This window comes from Pseudoliparis swirei, chromosome 18 (assembly GCF_029220125.1).
Source record: "Pseudoliparis swirei isolate HS2019 ecotype Mariana Trench chromosome 18, NWPU_hadal_v1, whole genome shotgun sequence".
Classification (NCBI taxonomy): Eukaryota; Metazoa; Chordata; class Actinopteri; order Perciformes; family Liparidae; genus Pseudoliparis; species Pseudoliparis swirei.
The window spans coordinates 938,998-955,664 of record NC_079405.1 but is presented as its reverse complement, the minus strand read 5'-3'; the positions used below and the strand labels follow the sequence as shown (position 1 = coordinate 955,664).

Below are 16,667 nucleotides of genomic sequence, written 5' to 3'. Positions count from 1 at the left end.
TTTGATTACTACTGTCTTTATTTAAAGGGCCACGCACAGTTAAACATGAATGCCACCAGATGGTAGCTACACAGCTCATTAGCATAATAAACATAAAACATAAGACAATAACAAACAGTACAGGATAAATAACCACAATGCGAAAAAATACATACGTTAAAAGTAACCATTAAGAAACTCATAGACTTGAAACTCATGATATTCATGAGAAGTTATGTGTTACCCAGCTGGCATGAGAACATAAACATGAACATAAGATACTCAAATAATAAAAGGTCCTCTTTGTTTATGTTTTTACATTTTTTAAGGTTAAAATGAAACGTCTGCTCACGTTGTTTTTAACATAAAGCCTCTTTTACAGGGCGAATAAATCAGCTATTAAATCTGCAGCTCTGATCGCCTGTATCGGGATTATAAATCCAATATAACCTCCAGTAATTAATATCCTCTGTTTATCTTCAATATATATTTAATAAATGCTTTGAATTGGTGAGAAAAATAAAATAAAAAATGACACAAAAATATATATGTAAATATATATAAATGTAAATATCTAAATATATATTTAATTTGTATAAATATATAAATAATATATATATTTAATTTATATATAATTAATTAGTTAATATATTAATTAATTATATATATTTACATATCAATATCTATATATAAATATTTAACTATATATCTATATATATCCGTGTACCTACGGAGAAGCCTCCTCTGCCTCACAAACCTTTGAAGAAGACGAACTTCCCGTCCGACCTCTCGTAGGCGGCGTCGATGCGCGGCGGCAGGCCCTTCCAGAACTGGTCGATCTGCATCGGGTAGCCCTCCTGGACCTTGTTGCTCCTCAGGCGCCAGAACCAGCGGTCCTGCAACAGAACCAGTTAGTACCAGACAGAACCAGTTATAACCAGTTATAACCATACAGAACCAGTTAGAACTAGTTAGAACCAGTTAGAACCAGTAAGAACCAGTTAGAACCAGTAAGAACTAGTTAGTACCAATTAGTACCAGTTAGAACTAGTTAGAACCAGTTAGAACTAGTTAGAACCAGTTTGTATGAACCAGTTAGAACCAGTTAGAATGTTTAGGGATCAGGTGTGGTGATGACATCATGATCGCATGTGTGTGAGTCGCACTGCATGGGCTGTGTCAGTTTGTTAATATAACCGCTAAAGTAGCCGACAAAAACACCTAGCTAACGGATGTATCACCTCTAGCCTCCTGAACAAACCTATCCGTTGAAATCTCCGTAATCTAAACCGAAACTATGGCGGACCAAAGTCAGATCTCACTTCAGTCACTAATGGACGCCATCATGCAATGCAAAACGGACTTAATCTCGCGACTTGATGCCTCCACGAAAACCATTAATAAGGCAGTGGGAGAGGTCAACATCAAGCTGGAAATGTTGGGTGAGCAAATGACTGAAGTGCAACAAAGAGTCAGCTGCAACGAAGACAACATTGAGGACTTAAAAACCCGCATCAGTCACATCGAAAAAGAAAACGGCTTCCTGAAACAAAAGGCGGACTCAATGGAGAACTACAGCAGACGTTCCAACATCCGTATCGTTAAAGTTCCAGAGAAAGCCGAAGGCCAGGATATCATTGGGTTTGTGCAGCAGCTGATCCTCCACCTCTTCGCTCAGGAAAACGTTCCTCATCCTCCGTTAATTGAGAGAGCTCACCGCAGCCCCACACAGAGGAGCGACAACACAAGCTCATCTCATCCGAGACCAATACTGCTGAGATTCATGAGTTTCCAGGACGAAGTCAAAAGTCTTCGCATGTCCAGGCAAAAGGGCGAGCTCTTCATCAACAAGACGAGGATTCATTTCTCTCCCGACTACAGCGCCGAGCTCGTGAAGCAACGACGTGAATTTGAACCCATCAAAAAAAAACTTCGGGATATGAACATGGAATACTCTCTTCTCTACCCGTCTGTCCTTCGCATCAACTGTGGAGAAGAAAAGCCGCGACTGTTTCGTTACCCTAAGGACGCCGAGGACTTTATGAAGGAGTTGGAGAGACTTCGATCTCCACATTAACCCATATGCTGACCAACAAATGTAGGTAGATATCACACCTCCTCATTACACCCATCCCTTTCTATTCTCTATTATTTCTGTATGTATGTATGCGTGTATGTATATATATATATGTATACACATATAATAATAATTATTTTTATTTATTTGTTTAACTCCTCTCCCGAATTTTAATTTTACTTAACGACTAGATTAAAGTAGAAAAATATATAGCATTGGTCGAAGTGGGAGAGGAATTGTAGGCCTGAAATTAAAGCTGAACTAAAGTAACTGTACTCACTCAAATATATGAGATGCAGGAGATACATTTAATTATGTAAGAAAAGGGATGCTTAATTACCCACAGAATAAGAATAATACAATGTTGACTTGTTGAAAGCAACAATTTAAATATTTTTGTCCACTTATTTATTTGTTATTGTTGTTTTCATTTTGTGGATTGAGGCTAAGAGTACATTTAGTCGGTACTACTTATCAGCTGCCATAAAAAAAACACAAACAAAACAAAACTAGAAAACTGACACATAGCCGCATGAATGTCAGGGAAAGCTCTACATGGAGGAGCCAGAGTAAGGGGCAGGATGCTATCTGGAAACTCCTTAAGTTGGAGCTCCGGGGAGGGGAAAGGGTATATGTTGTGTTCTATGTCTTATTTTTTTATTGTTGTTATCGTTTCAATGTGTTTTTATTGTGAATCTTGTCATCTTCCCATTTGGCCTCTAACGCTTAGTACCAGGCCCCTACACAGAAAACTAAGTGAAATTACATGAAACAAAATAGCACAAAAATTAACTTATCTCTTACTATTTCTTTCTAATGGAGGATGTCAAGATCCGTTGAATTGAGAATCCACAGTTGGAACATCCAAGGTGCCAATAACCCCCCCAAAAAAATTAAAATCCTGAACTACCTTAAAAAAGAGAGAGTCGATATTGCTCTATTACAGGAGACTCATTTAAGTAAGGCGGAGCATAACACACTAAAAAAAGACTGGGTAGGCCAGGTGTTTTCTGCATCTTATTCCACCAGAAGCAGAGGAGTTGCAATTATCATTCGGAAACAATGACCCTTTGTCATGGAGACAGTCCAGTCTGATCCAAACGGTGCTATGTTCTAATCCAAGGTCATCTACACAGAGAAAAGGTTGTTATTTTGAATGTGTATGCTCCACCAAACTCACCACCATACTTTTTGACCATGCTTGCTGAACTGACCTCTGCTTATACATGTCCAAATACCATTATTGGGGGAGATTGGAACTATATCTTAAATTCAAATCTAGATAGGTCCCCCCAGGCTAAACGTCTCAGCCAGAGTTCTAAAACCATTGTCAAAATAATGAATGAAAAGGGATGGGTAGATATATGGCGTTTGAAAAATCCCACAATAAAAGACTTTACATTTTACTCAAATCCCCATAACTCTTACTCTAGGCTAGATTACTTCCTTATTCCACGCACATTAGCATCCACAATTCTAAATTGTAAGATTGGCTCGATTCACATCTCAGACCACGCCCCGATTACTCTCATTTTAACTTTGCAAAGCCCGGTACACAACTGTAGATGCAATGTAACAAGGCCATTTTATCAGACCCAGAATTCTGCGACATCAGGAAAGAGCTTTCAGTGTTTTTGGAAATCAATGACAACGACTCTGTAAATCCCTCAATACTCTGGGAAACTACTAAAGCATATTTGAGGGGGCTAATTATTTCATTTTGTAGTGGAAAGAAAAATAAAATGTTATCTGAACAGAAAAACCTGGAAGCAGAATTACTATGTTGTGAACAGAAACACAAACAACATTCAACTAAAGAAAACTACGAAAAAATGATTGTTGTAAGGGCTGCTCTTAACACTTTAAGAACCCAACAAGTTGAGAAAGTATTATTTTCTAAAAAGCAAAAGCTGTATGAATATGGAAATAAACCAGGTAATTTACTCTCAAAACTTTTAAGTAATCAAAATAACCACAACTCGGTCTCTTGTCTGAAAGACTCGAACGGAATACGTTGTTTTAAGTCAGAGGAAATTAATACCATATTTACAAATTATTATATACATCAGAAACGCATAAAAGCGACTCTCAAATAAACGTCTTTTTGGATAATTTAAATCTACCGCAAACTAATGAGCAACAACAACAGTCTTTAAATAAGCCAATTACAATGGCAGAGATACAGGAAGCTATCAATGACATCCCCTCTGGTAAAGCAGCTGGTCCAGATGGCTTTCCTCCTGAAATATATAAAGAATTTAAAGATATTTTCACCCCACTGTTAAGTAAAATGTATGAATACTGCTTCTCACATAAAAAACTACCTGAATCAATACAGACGGCTGCAGTTATCTTAATACCAAAGCAAGGAAAAAACCCAGAAGAACCTTCTTCATATAGACCGATCAGTTTACAATGCGTGGAAAATAAAATATTGGCCAAGCTCTTAGCCAAAAGACTCGACCCTCTCCTCCCCACCATCATTGGGCATGACCAAACAGGATTTGTGCAGGGTCGTCATTCTTATACTAATGTGAGGCGCTTATTGGGGGTCATTCAACATGCCAAGAAGAACCCTCTAGAGTCTATGGTGATCTCCTTGGATGCTGAGAAAGCGTTTGATCGTATCGAATGGAGATACATGTTTAACGTCTTGGAAACTTTTTCCCTGGGCGATACATTTATATGCTGGGTAAAATGACTGTACACCTCTCCACAAGCAATGGTTATGGCAAACGGTCTCACTTCACCCCGGTTCAATCTTGGGCGTGGCACTCGTCAAGGTTGTCCACTGTCCCCACTTCTGTTTACAACTGTCACTGAACCTCTGGCCGAGGCTATTCGAATACATCCACTTATTAAAGGCATTAACAGTGGGGAAATGGAGCACATTATCTCACTGTATGCAGATGATATACTGCTATTTCTCCATAAACCCAAACAATCCATTCCCTCTGTGCTCGAATTAATTAATGAATTTGGTAGTTTCTCTGGCTATAAAATCAATGTGGGTAAATCAACTGCCCTACCACTTGGAAGCAGTAGAGACCCGGACAACAGCATAACATCCCCATTTAATCTATCTCCCAATGGCTTTAAATACTTGGGAATCCACGTCTGCTACAATTTGGAAGACCTGGTGAAGATGAACCTGTCTCCTCTCCTTAAACAGATTAAACTGGACTTACTGAGATGGCTGCCGCTCCCAATATCTTGGCTGGGACGCATTGCTGTTATTAAAATGAATATACTCCCTAGAATTTTGTACCCCTTGCAAATGATACCTAATGACATACCAAATAACTTTTTTATAGATTTGCATGAAACCGTATCTAAATTTATTTGGAAAAATAAACACCCTAAAATAAGATTAGAGAAACTCCAACTGCCCGTGGTAAATGGGGGTCTAGCAGTACCAAATTTTCAGTATTATATCTGGTCAATACAACTGAAAAACATATCTGAATGGGTGGCACAAGACCCCAAATCAATTTGGTTGGACTTTGAAATACAAGGATGTAAGTCATTATCAAGTGCACCTTTCTTAAATACTGTTAAACAAACATTAGGCACTAGTGACAACTTCATTGTAAGTAACATTCTAAGCACATGGAATAGGGTCGATAGAAAATACTCTTTTTATGCACCGATTGTTAATAACCCCAATTGTATCCCTTCCTGTATTGACCATGGTTTTAAAGAATGGAACACACATGGAATCCAGGTGATAAATGACCTCTATAAAAGTGGGACCATAAAGTCTTTTAAGCAACTTCAGGATGAGTATGGGCTACCCAAAACACAGTTTTTCCGTTTCTTACAAATTCGTAGTTTCTTAAACTCTGTACCGCAAAACAAAGAAGGTCGCGGACCAGAGCTGATCGAATCAGTGATTCACCAAGTCTGCCAGCTGAAGAGGAAAAAAACAAGCTATATTTATTATAAACTGCTCTCCCTAAGTAAATTAAGTACTCACAGGATCTTAAAACTACAATTACCGATCACCAATGGAAAACAATCATGTTAAATAGTAAACAAATATGTAGTAGTTACAAATCACAAGAAATTCAATTTAAAATTATACATAAATTACAAACTACCCCATATACTAGGAGCAAATATGATAAAGACTGTTCAGGCGTATGTTTAAGGTGTAAGCAACATGTGGGAACTTTTGTGCATTTAATTTGGCTCTGCCCGGAAATTAATAACTTTTGGATTGAAATTGGGAACCAAATATCTTCCATAATAAAATGTCCTATTGAGCTCAACCCTCTCATATGTATCCTAGGCTACACTCTGTCTCCCCTGTATTAAACAGACATAGGAGAATCCTCAGTCTTCTGTGGTCCTGCGCTCGGCTGTCTGTCCTCCAGCAGTGGATGGACAGCACCACCCCGTCTGTCTGTCCTCCAGCAGTGGATGGACAGCACCACCCCGTCTGTCTGTCCTCCAGCAGTGGATGGACAGCACCACCCCGTCTGTCTGTCCTCCAGCAGTGGATGGAGAGCACCACCCCGTCTGTCTGTCCTCCAGCAGTGGATGGACAGCACCACCCCGTCTGTCTGTCCTCCAGCAGTGGATGGACAGCACCACCCCGTCTGTCTGTCCTCCAGCAGTGGATGGAGAGCACCACCCCGTCTGTCTGTCCTCCAGCAGTGGATGGACAGCACCACCCCGTCTGTCTGTCCTCCAGCAGTGGATGGAGAGCACCACCCCGTCTGTCTGTCCTCCAGCAGTGGATGGACAGCACCACCCCGTCTGTCTGTCCTCCAGCAGTAGATGGACAGCACCACCCATCTGTCTGTCCTCCAGCAGTGGATGGACAGCACCACCCCGTCTGTCTGTCCTCCAGCAGTGGATGGACAGCACCACCCCGTCTGTCTGTCCTCCAGCAGTGGATGGACAGCACCACCCCGTCTGTCTGTCCTCCAGCAGTGGATGGACAGCACCACCCCGTCTGTCTGTCTGTCCTCCAGCAGTGGATGGACAGCACCACCCCGTCTGTCTGTCCTCCAGCAGTGGATGGACAGCACCACCCCGTCTGTCTGTCCTCCAGCAGTGGATGGACAGCACCACCCCGTCTGTCTGTCCTCCAGCAGTGGATGGACAGCACCACCCGTCTGTCTGTCCTCCAGCAGTGGATGGACAGCACCACCCCGTCTGTCTGTCCTCCAGCAGTGGATGGACAGCACCACCCCGTCTGTCTGTAGTTGGCTTCACAATGTCCTCCAGCTGCTGCCACTGGAAAGACTCACGCACGTCCTCCAAGGAGACATGAACGGGTTATTTTCCGTCTGGAATCCTTTTATGGATTTTATTGGCGAGGACTATGCCGAAACCATAAGAAGAGGTTTTGCAATCTTGGGACCCAAGTGACTCTGTGAATGATGCTTATAGTTGGTTCAATATGGAAGATGATGATTTATGATTGATGTTTTGTTGTTGTTGTTTTTGTTATTTATTTATTTATTTTTCTTCCTTGTCTGATTGTCCGTATAGTTGGTTGTTTTGCAATTTTTTATTTATTCGGTTTTGATTGTCTGGTGTAACTTGTAAAAACTTAAAATAAAATGATTGAAAGAAAGAACCAGTTAGAACTAGTTAATTCAGTTTATTTGTATAGCCCAATTTCACAAATTACAAATTTGTCTCGGAGTGCTTTACAATCTGTACACATAGACATCCCTGCCCCAAAACCTCACATCGGACCAGGAGAAACTCCCAAATAACCCTTCAGGGGGAAAAAAAGGGAAGAAACCTGGAGGAGAGCAACAGAGGAGGATCCCTCTCCTAGGATGGACAGATGCAATAGATGTAATGTGTACAGAAGGACAGATTAGAGTTAAAATACATTCAATGAATATGACAGAGTGTATGAATAGTTCATAGTAGGCATATTCCACGATGGAGACCTCCACGATCCATCAGGCAGATGGCGGTGGGGAGGAGGAGTGGGCGGAGTCTCAACAGGACAGTGGCGTAGTCATGAGCAGGAATTCCACGACCCAGACGATCCATCAGGCAGATAGGATCTATGCCGTCTCATAGGGTCCGATGACCCCATGAGACGAAAGTCAAAAGGACTTCCGGGAGAAAGCAGAGTTAGTAACGTGTGATTGAGAGATGAAAATTCATCCTTAAGGAGAGAAAAAGAGGAGATAGGTACTCAGTGCATCCTAAAACGTCCCCGCAGCTATAAGCCTATAGCAGCATATCAAGGGCTGGACCAGGGCAAACCTGATTCAGCCCTAACTATAAGCTCTGTCAAAGAGGAAGGTCTTAAGTCTACTCTTAAACGAGGTGACTGTGTCTGCCTCCCGGACTGAAATTGGAAGCTGGTTCCATAAAAGAGGAGCTTGATAACCAAAGGCTCTGGCTCCCATTCTACTTTTTAAGACTCTAGGAACTACAAGTAGTCCCGCATTTAGTGAGCGTAGCTCTCTAGTGGGGCAATATGGTACGACAAGCTCCTTAAGATATGATGGAGCATCACCAATCAAGGCTTTGTAGGTTAAGAGAAGAATTTTAAAAGTGATTCTTGATTTTACTGGGAGCCAGTGCAGAGCAGCTAGTGCAGGAGTGATGTGATCTCTTTTCTTAGTTTTAGTGAGAATACGAGCTGCAGCATTCTGGATCAACTGGAGGGACCTAAGAGATTTATTAGAGCAGCCTGATAATAAGGAGTTGCAGTAATCCAGTCTCAAGTAACGAACGCGTGAACCAATTTTTCTGCATCTTTTGAGACAAGATGTGCCTGATTTTGAAATATTACGTAGATGAAAGAATGCAGTCCTTGAGATTTGCTTTACGTGGGAGTTAAAGGACAAGTCCCGATCAAAGATAACGCCAAGATTCTTTACAGTGGTGTTGGATGCCAGGGCAATGCCGTCTACAGAATCCACATCACCAGATAATTGATCTCTGAGGTGCTCAGGGCCGATTAAAATTACTTCGGTTTTGTCTGAGTTTAACATCAAGAAGTTGCAGGTCATCCATGTTTTTATGTCTTTAAGACATGCTTGAATTTTACAGAGTTGGTTGCTCTCTTCTGGTTTTATCGATAAATATAGTTGAGTGTCATCTGCATAACAATGAAAGTTTATGGAGTGTTTCCTGATAATATTGCCCAAAGGAAGCATGTATAAGGTAAATAAAATTGGTCCAAGCACAGAACCTTGTGGAACTCCGTGATTAACGTTGGTGGTTATCGAGGCGTCATCGCTTACAAATACAAACTGAGATCGATCTGATAAATAGGATTTAAACCAAATTAGTGCCGTGCCTGAAATGCCAATCGACTGCTCCAGTCTCTGTAACAGGATGTCATGGTCAATGGTGTCGAATGCAGCACTAAGGTCTAACAAGACCAGGACAGAGAGGAGTCCTTTATCTGCTGCCATTAAGAGGTCATTTGTAATTTTCACCAGTGCCGTCTCGGTGCTGTGGTGTTTTCTAAATCCTGATTGAAATTTCTCAAATAAACTATTATGATGTAGAAAGTCGCACAACTGATTTGCGACCACTTTCTCAAGGATCTTGGAGAGGAAGGGAGGTTAGAGATCGGTCTGTAGTTAGCCAATACCTCTGGATCCAGAGTGGGCTTCTTCAGGAGAGGTTTAATAACAGCCACCTTGAAGGAGTGTGGTACGTGGCCTGTTAGCAGAGACACATTGATAATATCTAATAGAGAGCCGCCAATTAAAGGCAAAACGTCTTTAAGCAGCCTCGTCGGGATGGGGTCCAAGAGACAGGTAGACGTGTTCAAGTAGAAACCGTTGAAAATAATTGGTCACGGTTGATAGGAGAAAATCCTCCAAATATACACCAGGGCATACAGCGGTTTCCAAGGCCATTCCACTTGAGGACAGATTGGCACTGGTTATGGGCAAGAGAATATTAATCTTGTCCCTAATAGTTAAAATCTTTTCATTAAAGAAGTTCATAAAGTCATTACCACTAAGGTTTATAGGAATGCTCGGCTCCACAGAGCTGTGACTCTCTGTCAGCCTGGCTACAGTGCTGAAGAGAAACCTGGGGTTGTTTTTATTTTTTTCTATTATTGATGAGTAATAGGCTGCTCTGGCATTACGGAGGGCCTTCTTATATGTTTTAAGACTATCTCGCCAAACTAAGCGGGATTCTTCGAGATTAGTTGAACGCCATATGCTCAAGCTTTCGTGACATTTGCTTCAGTTTGCGGGTCTGAGGGTTATACCAGGAGCAAACCTCCTCTTCCTCACTGTCTTCTTCTTCAGAGGGCTATCGAGTCCAGTGTCATTCTCAGAGAGCCTATGGCACTGTCAACAAGATGATCAATCTGGGACGGACTAAAGTTAGACCAGGAGTCCTCTGTTATATTGAGACGTGGTATCGAATCAAATACAGAAGGAATCGCTTTAAATTTAGCTACAGCACTGTCAGTTAGACAACTGGTGTAGAAACTTTTGACTAACGGAGTACACTCCGTAGTATAAATTCAAAAGTTATGAGGTTGTGGTCTGACAGAAGAGGATTCTGTGGGAAGACGTTCAAATGCTCAATGTCAACGCCATAAGTAAGAACAAGATCAAGCGTGTGGCCAAAGCTGTGAGTGGGTTTCTGTACTCTCTGACAGAAGCCAATCGAGTCCAACAAGGAGATGAATGCAGCACTAAGGCAATCATTATCAACATCCACATGGATATTAAAATCTCCAACAATAATAACTTTATCGGTTTTAAGAACCAAACTTGATATAAATTCTGAGAATTCAGATATAAACTCTGAATATGGACCTGGTGGCGGTACAGAATCACAAATCGAATTGGCTGTAGTGTTTTCCAGGTTGGATGTGAAAGACTAAGAACAAGGCTTTCAAATGAGGTGTAGTGTAATTTTGGTTGAGGATTAATTAATAGGCTCGATTCAAAGATGGCTGCTACTCCACCTCCTCGACCGGTGCCTCGAGGAATGTGAGTATTAATATGACTTGGAGGAGTCGATTCATTCAGGCAGACATATTCTTCATGGCTCAGCCAGGTTTCAGTTAGGCAACATAAATCAATGTGATTATCTGATATTAAATCATTCAGTAACACAGCTTTAGATGACAGAGATCGAATATTTAGGAGACCACATTTAATAGACCTATTTTGTTGCACTGCTGAAATAATTGTGTTAACTTGTATAAGGTTATTGTACGACTCCTCTTCTGCTTACTTTTGATTTATTTAATTGAAGTGGCCGGGACAGACACAGTCTCTACTCTAAAGTCAAGGGTGGGTAACTGCTCGAATGGAAGAGCAGAGAAGGGTGTTAAACTACAACTCTGCTCCCGGTTCCTGATCTGAACCCTGGGTTGTCATAGATTAAGTCCGTGATCAACTTGGTCATATTCGCAGAAATGAGACGCTCCGTCCAACGTGGGATGAATGCCGCCTCCTCATCAGATCAGGTTTTCCCCAGAAAGTCTTCCAGTTGTCTACGTAGCCCACATTATTCGCTGGGCACCACCTCGACAGCCAGCGGTTGAAAGACGACATTCGGCTATACAATTCGTCTGTCTGCAAATTTGGGAGAGGGCCAGAGAAAATTACGGTGTCCGACAACGTCTTGGCATAAGCACACACCGATTCCACATTAATTTTAGTGAGTTCCGAGCGGCGGGCTCGGGCGTCATTACCACCGGCGTGTATTACAATCTGACTGTATCTCCGCTTATCCTTAGCCAGCAGCTTCAAACAAGACCAGTTAGTACCAGTTAGAACCAGTAAAAAACAGTTAGAACCAGTTAGTACCAGTAAGAACTAGTTAGTACCAGTTAGAACTAGTTAGAACCCGTTAGTACCAGTTAGAACTAGTTAGAACCAGTTGGTATCAGTTAATACCAGTAAGAACCAGTTAGAACCAGTTAGAACTAGTTAGAACGAGTTAGTACCAGTTAGAACCAGTTAGTATCAGTTAGAACCAGTTAGAACCATACAGAACCATACAGAACCAGTTAGAACCAGTTAGAACCAGTAAGAACCAGTTACTTCATTCTCAGCCATTTGTTAATAATTTAGAGATGATCTGTAGTCAGAGAGAGAGAGAGGGAGACAGAGAGAGAGAGACAGAGGGAGAGAGAGACAGAGAGAGAGAGAGGGAGAGAGAGAGACAGAGAGAGAGGCAGAGGGAGAGAGAGAGAGGGAGAGAGAGAGACAGAGAGAGAGGCAGACAGAGGGAGAGAGAGACAGAGAGAGAGAGAGGGAGAGCGAGAGAGACAGAGGGAGAGAGAGACAGAGGGAGAGAGAGAGAGAGAGAGAGAGAGAGAGAGACAGAGACAGAGGGAGAGAGAGAGAGAGAGAGAGAGAGAGAGAGAGAGAGAGAGAGAGAGATTTTTTGATTTTTGAAAAACACTTTATTTACATTTTTTCCATTACAACATTTCTTTAAAAATAAAGTGTTTTAAAAAATCAAATTGGTTAAAATAAAAGCACACAAACAAAACAAAAAAAACATTAAAACAAAAGAAAAACATGTTTTACCTAATAAAAAGTGGCGCAAACTCCAGCTCCTCCTCTACCACAGAACAAACAATATCTTTAAAACCCCAGCGTTGTTTAAAAGCATCCAGGTCTCCAATGTGTTTGTAAAACCTGAACTCCAGCCAGAGTCTGGCTCTGATGTTACAGAGCCACACTGCCTTGGCCTCCTGCCCTCTGTTTTCCACCCGGGACTTCCTAGTTAAATAAATTGCCATTTTTGCTTCACCGGATAAAAAATTTAGGAGCTGCCACTTTTCTTTTTCTGTTTTTTTGTAGGCAGCTCCCATGATAAAAACCTTCTCTGTAAAACCACATTAAAAGACTAAAACCACTGTTAAAAGAGCGAAGAAACTCAAAAGTCTCTTACACTCGTTAAAAACATGGTAAATAGTCTCCCGGAGGTCACAGAAGGGCACTGGCTCAGGACAGCGGGATTGATTACCGAAATAAAAGCGTTGGACGCGACAGCACTGTAAAATCCGCCACTGGAGGTCAGCGGTCCTTTTCTTTAGGGAGGCTTGTATAGGACCCCCACTGCGGGCCAGGGCCTCCATGCCCAAGTCTCTCTGACCACACAGTGGGCGGTCTGTTGCACAGTCTGGACCTGTTGATGCTCTTCACGAGGTTAAAATACAAAGTCTTCTTGTCTGCTTTGTTCAGTGTGCAGTTTTCTGGGTGGCTCGCTCTTAACAGGGGCGGTGAGTCCCCTAGCCCCGGGCTGAGGGAGATGTTTGGGAAGGGTCTGCAGGGTCCGGCTCTGCTCTCCGCTGGCTGTAGTCGTTGAGGAGGCTCCTCTCCAACCCGGTCAGCCTCTGCCTCCACAGCTCCAGGAGCCTCCTCGCCACCCGGTCGGAATGCAGACCCAGCAGGAGCCCAGGGCCGGGGGTCGCTCAGCGTCGGCCCCACTGCATCCACCAACTGCTGCAGGAAAGGGTCTTTGTTCGCAGCAGCGCCGTTAGTCCAGGGTGATGCTGCTGCTAATGTCTAGTTTTGCCCGTGAATTAATGGTTCTCTCAACAACCAGAACAGAGAGTCAGACTGTGGGCACCTTCGTGCTTAAAAAGGGCCCACGACTTAAAACACCCTGATAAAAAGGAGGCAGCCCACTTAGTTTTAAAAGCTGGGGTCTATTAAAAACAGAGCAGTATCCAGCCCTAGGTTGTCAGCACGTCTGAGGATGCAGCTGGCCACGTCTCGCCACACTAAAACCCGGACTCGTTAAAACTTCTGAACAAACTGTAATCTAAAAGTGGCCGTCCGGCTGGCCAGGTGGACAAGGCCCTGTCCCCCTCCTCTCTGGCTAAAACAGCACCCCCTGTGGCACCCAGTGTAGACCCTCCCAAAAGAAATCTACCATCTTCTTTTGTATGTTGGCTAAGAAGCCCGAGGGAGGGTCTAAAACTGTCAACCTGTGCCACAGTTGGGATGCAATAAGATTGTTTAAAACCAGTACTCTACCTTTAAAAGACATCTGGGGGAGCAGCCACTTCCACTTGGAAAGTTTCCTCTATCTTCTCTGTGACGCCTCCCAGTTCTTCTGGTCCAAGCTCGGTGACCCCAGGTATAGTCCTAAATATTTAAAACCGTCCTTCCATATGAGTTTTGTGGAAGAACCGGAGGCCGCCACGCCACTCCCCCACAGCGAGGGCTTCGCTTTTCTTCCAGTTCACCCTCGCTGATGATGCCGTGCTAAAATCCTGTACTATTCGATTTAAAAGGTTTACATCATTTTGATTCTTGATAAAACAACAACGTCGTCGGCATATGCCGATAAAATCATTCCTTTACTAAAACCAGGTAAAACCAAACCATGTAGGCTAGAGCGTATTTTAATGGGGAGGGCTCGGGGAGAGTGCGAGAGCATCCCGGACAGAGCACAGCCCTGCCGGACCCTCTACTCACTCTAAAAGGAGCACACAGCCTGCCGTTTATCTTCAGCACACTCTCAACATTACTGTACAACACCTTGATCTTAGCTATGAAACCAGCGCTGAACCCAAACTTCCCAGAACTTTCCAGAGGAAGCCGTGTTCAACGCGGTCAAAAGCCTTTTTCCTGATCTAGAGAAATCAGACCAGTATCCATACCCAACGAGCTGGAGACCTCCAAAACGTCCCGAATGAGGTGGACGTTGTCCACCATGGACCTGCCGGGCACACAGTAGGTCTGGTCCCGATGGAGGACCTGCTCCATAGCTCCCCTCAGCCTGGAGGCCAGGACCCTGGACAGAAGCTTGTAATCCACACACAGCAGAGACACAGGGCGCCAGTTACCGATGTCCTGCGGGTTCCTTTTTTTCGGCAGTAGCGTCAGCACTGCCCTCCGGCAGGACATCGGCATGGAACCAGAGGCCAGACTCTCATTGAAGACGTCTAGGATGTCCCTTCCGAGGACATCCCAGTATTTCTTGTAGAATTCAGCGGGGAGGCCGTCGATTCCGGCGCCCTCCTGCATTCCTGCAGGGCAGCTTCCAGCTCTTGGGGGGTAATGGGTCTGTCGAGCTCCTCATTAGTCTCCTCGAGACCTGAGGCTCCTCCCCCTCCCCCCAGAGCTCCCTCCCTCCTCCCTCTCTCCTCCTCCTCCATATAAGAGGGAGAAAAACCCACCACCGCCTCCCTGGCTGGGCTCTGGCCAACCCGACTGCCCCTCGTCCGTCAGCAGTGAGTGATCAGCTCCCCTGCTCCCTCCTCTCCTCCAAAGAAAGAAAGAGAGGAGTGTCCATCGATGCGATGGTCTGAATCTGGATGACCCACCGCGCCTGCACTTACTTTTACAGGTCGGCGAGAGCCTTTTTACTTTTTGAGGACTTCAATATGTCCTCCTCTCCCTGTGACCGACTAAAACTTTTCTAGGTCCATCTCTCAGTCTCCAGGTCCTTCATAGATCTGGTGACGTCTAGTGACGTTGAAAGTGTGCTGCTGACAAAGGAGCTTAATTTCCACCTTACCACGGTCCCACCACTGCCTAAGATTATTAAAATCACTCTTCCTCAGCCTAAAATGCCCCAAATGCCCAAAAATAAAACAACACCTCTCTAAAATTCCTATCGAAAGTTAAAACTGTATTAAAATGCCAATATGCACTCCTGGGTAAAAATTCCTAATAAAAACATGACATAAAACCAAAGAGTGATCAGTAAAACCAGCCGAATAATGCTGCACATTTTAAAAATATTAAAATGGTGCTTAAAAACATAAATACGGTCTAACCTGGCTGAGGAGATCCTTCCCTCCCTAACGTGGGACCATGTGTACTGTCGGCAGTCCGGATGCATCCTTCTCCACACGTCCACCAGGCCGTGAGAATGGACCAGCCTCCTCAGCACCTGCTGTGAAGCTGGATGTGGCTCTGTGTGGTTTCTGTCATTAAAATCATCCTCTGTGCAGTTAAAATCCCCCCCCAAGAATAAAATCCTCCGAGGCACAGTCATTTAAAACATCATTAACTTTGGATAAAAACAGCTGCCTCTCTGTCCCAGTTGTTGGAGCATAGATATTTATAAAAACCACGTTAAAAGGTCGAACCGTGCTTTCACAAAGAACAGCCTCCCTCCACGATGTGTTTGACCTCCAGTGACCGCGGGCTGAAGGCCCTGGAGAAGAGGAAGCCCACCCTCCGCTGAGGTTGGTGTTGTGGCTCAGAAGGACTTCCCCCACTCCCCCCTCCAATCCCCCTCGTTGGTGCTGTTCGCGGGGGGCTCTTGTCAGAAGGGAACATCGTAGGTCTTCATCTTGTTAAATTCATAAATAGATGTTCTCTTCTTACTGTCCTCTCCATTTACGTTTAAAACTCCGACTCTGAATGTGTTCATTAAAAGAAAAGAGTTTAAAAAACAAATAAAACTTAAAATCAACAAATCAAATAAAACCCACATTGGAGCTCTCCACCTCCCCCTGCTGGATGCACTCCTTTACTTTGAGTACAATCTTTTTAATCCTAAAAACCTCTTGCTTTTCAAACTTTTTCTTTTTCATGTAATATCGGCAAGACTGTACAAAGGTCACGAGGTCAGGGAAGTGATCCCTGACCTCCACTTTCCTTTTGTTTTTTGTTCTGTGTAAAAACTGGCTTATTTCATCCACTGTGTGAAGTTTTTGACTATG

General features: G+C 43.4%; 1 protein-coding gene across 3 annotated transcripts in view; it reads right to left on the bottom strand.

The window, feature by feature from the left end:
• mmp24 (matrix metallopeptidase 24) overlaps nucleotides 1-16,667 on the bottom strand; it is a 45,233-nt gene that overhangs the window by 1,673 nt on the left and 26,893 nt on the right. For all 3 annotated transcript variants that reach the window (XM_056437253.1, XM_056437254.1, XM_056437255.1), the window contains one exon: nucleotides 737-875. In XM_056437253.1, coding sequence (XP_056293228.1) covers nucleotides 737-875 — 139 coding nt within the window. The remainder of the gene's footprint in view (nucleotides 1-736; nucleotides 876-16,667) is intronic.